Source organism: Colobus angolensis, unplaced genomic scaffold (assembly GCF_000951035.1).
Source record: "Colobus angolensis palliatus isolate OR3802 unplaced genomic scaffold, Cang.pa_1.0 Scaffold71, whole genome shotgun sequence".
NCBI classification, from domain to species: Eukaryota; Metazoa; Chordata; class Mammalia; order Primates; family Cercopithecidae; genus Colobus; species Colobus angolensis.
This window is the reverse complement of record NW_012120821.1, coordinates 43,962-46,764: the sequence shown is the minus strand read 5'-3', so window position 1 is coordinate 46,764 and position 2,803 is coordinate 43,962. Positions and strand designations below refer to the sequence as shown.

Sequence of the window (2,803 nt, the reverse complement as noted above, 5' to 3'; positions counted from 1 at the left end):
GAGAGAGGGCATCCCTGTCTTGTGCCAGTTTTCAAAGGGAATTTTTCCAGTTTTTGCCCATTCAGTATGATATTAGCTGTGGGATTGTCATAAATAGCTCTTATTATTTTGAGGTATGTTCCATCAATGCCGAAAAATTCCCATATTAATGAAGTTAGGAACTAGGGTTTTTCAGTTTCTCTCCACAAAACTAATTTTGTAAGCTTTCATCTCAATCACCAAGTTCAATGCCCTACATGTAGTAGGTAGTAGGTGCTTAATGAATACTTATTGGACTATAATGGGAGATCCTCTACTTTAATGGAAGATTTGGATTGTCCGATTCCTCAGTTTCAAGACTCTTGTTGTGTCTTTGAAGGCAGTGTCTGTTAAATGGGTTAGAACTTTGATCTTAGAGTTGGGAATAAATAACCTAGATTTACTAAAGACAGTAACCTAGAATTAGACAAAAGTGTACAGATTTAGGACTTGAGCCCAGACAATGCATTAAGCTGTCTGACAGCTCAGAGTTGCATCTGATGTTCAGTCACAGTTCTGCTTACCTTTCCCAGTGGGCAGACTTGCTGTCTCTGCTGGTATCCCTCTGGGTTTCTGTTTCTATTTTGCATGGAGTTACAGGCATGTGGTTATAGGCTTTGTTTTAAGTGCTTCTCTTCTCCTGCCACTCAGGTCCAAGCTCCCATCATCTTTTACCTAAGTTATTGCAGTGGCTTCATAACTTGTCTCCCTGTTTTGATCCTTTCCCTAAAGGTGATTGTCTACCTGGTAGCTGTCACAGACCTCTGCTTCAAACCCTTCTGATGGATTCTCATCTCACTCTCAAAAACAACAACAAAAAAAGAAATCTGAGGTCCTCACAGTGGCCTGTGAGGAAGGCTTTGCCTGTTCCCTCTTATGCACTTCACTCCAGTCATGGTGGAGTTGGGCCCCAAAACACCAAGCATATTTCCACCTCAGGACCTTTGCATTTGCTGTTCCCCTTCCCTAAACAGCATTCCTCCAGGATCTCTATGGCTTGATCCCTCCCTTCATTGAATTTTTGCTCTAGTGTCACTTTATTGCAAACGTATGCCCTGACCATCCACCATAAGATAGCAACCTCTGCTACTTATCACTGCCTGTTCTTACTCTGCATTTACCCCAATACTTACTTATCTATCACTACTTGACTGATTGTAAACATACATATGTGTTTATTGCATCCTTCCCTACTAGAATGAAAGTTCCATGAGGGCAAGGACTTCATTTTATTCACGACTTATTCCCCAACACCCAGAACAGTGCTTGCATGTGGTAGGCATTCCATATATATACATATGTGCTTCATTGAATAAATGAATGACTGAAGCTGACCTAAGTCTTTTTTCCTGGAAGAGCACAATGTAATAAAATAAAATGAATTCTTTGTTGTTAATGGTTCCCCCTGTTTTCTACATGAGCTTCTCAAATAAGAACTCTTTGTATAATGTCTACAAAGTGTTTGAATTTCCCCAGGAATTGAAAGCTCTCAGCCAAAATAGGATATGGAATTTTTTTCAGATATATAAAAATCTTTGATTTTAGACTTGAAATTTGGCTGAAAATATGCATGCGGCATTTGTATTTTTAAAAGTAAGAAAGAATTTAGGCAAACAGCCCTGTCATTCTGAAGAATTCCTGTTATTATCTCAAAACATGATTGTATGGGAGACAATTTGCATAGCTAGAATATTCATTAGTATAAAAAAAGTAAAGTAAGTTGCTAAGACTAGTTACTTAATTAAATCTATATACATATTCTTTATTCATTTATATCATAAAAGCAATATTTTGCCAATATTTAGATTAACAATTTAACTTAATTCCAGTTGTGATATTCAGAGTAGAGTCAGAAGTGGGAAACTGGCTTAATAACAAAGGTGGTATCACTTGGATCTCATTAGATTTCCATGTAATAATAAAACCTTTACAAATCATTTCTGTTTCTGCTACAGGTTGGGTTATGCAAGAATCTCCCATGCTGAACTGAGTGATTCAGAAATTCAGATGGCAAAATTTAGGATCCCTGATGACCCCACTAATTTTAGAGACAATCAGAAACTGGTCATAGACCACAGAGAAGTTCCCAAGAAAATTCATTTTAATCCCAGGTGAGTTCCTTTATGTTGTAGTTCAGTTATAAGCTACCGCATCCCTCTATGGAACCTACATATTCCCTCAAAATGAGCTAAAAATTATATCTTGTCCTAGAGGTTTATTCAGGGTAAGGGAGCCTGTGACAAATATGATAAAATCCAGTTGGGGTTGAAGTTATGGTGCTTGCTTTCTGGAATCAAGAAATATGTTGTAACCTCAGGTTAAAAAATCTCACACCATCATCATCACCATCATCATAACTGTCACCCCCACAATAGCTAGTATTTGGATGCTCCTGTGTCCCAGACCCTATTCTAGGTGCTTTTTGTGTTATCTCAATTAATCCTTATTGGCTGGTCTTCTTATTATCTCTGTTTAATAGATGAGGAAGCTTAAGCTTAAGAACATGAAGTAACTTCACTGGGGTCACATGGCTAGTCAGTGATGGAACTAATAAGTGGGTAGAAAGCCTGTTAGCATCATCAGGTTGATGGGATTCTCAGCTCTGGCTGCACATTAGATTCACCTGGACAGCTTTTAAAAAATACCATCAGAGTGAACAGGCAACCTACAGAATGGGAGAAAATTTTTGCAATCTACTCGTCTGACAAAGGGTTAATATCCAGAATCTACAAAGAACTCAAACAAATATACAAGAAAAAAACAAACAACCCCATCAAAAAGTGGG

At 37.9% G+C, this 2,803-nt stretch overlaps 1 protein-coding gene across 2 annotated transcripts in view; it reads left to right on the top strand.

Annotated features, from left to right (window-relative positions):
• CWH43 (cell wall biogenesis 43 C-terminal homolog (S. cerevisiae)) overlaps nucleotides 1-2,133 on the top strand; it is a 76,740-nt gene extending 74,607 nt beyond the window's left edge. For both annotated transcript variants that reach the window (XM_011927294.1, XM_011927297.1), the window contains exon 15: nucleotides 1,974-2,133. In XM_011927294.1, the coding sequence (XP_011782684.1) occupies nucleotides 1,974-2,133 (160 nt within the window). The remainder of the gene's footprint in view (nucleotides 1-1,973) is intronic.
• Nucleotides 2,134-2,803: the final 670 nt, after the last annotated feature.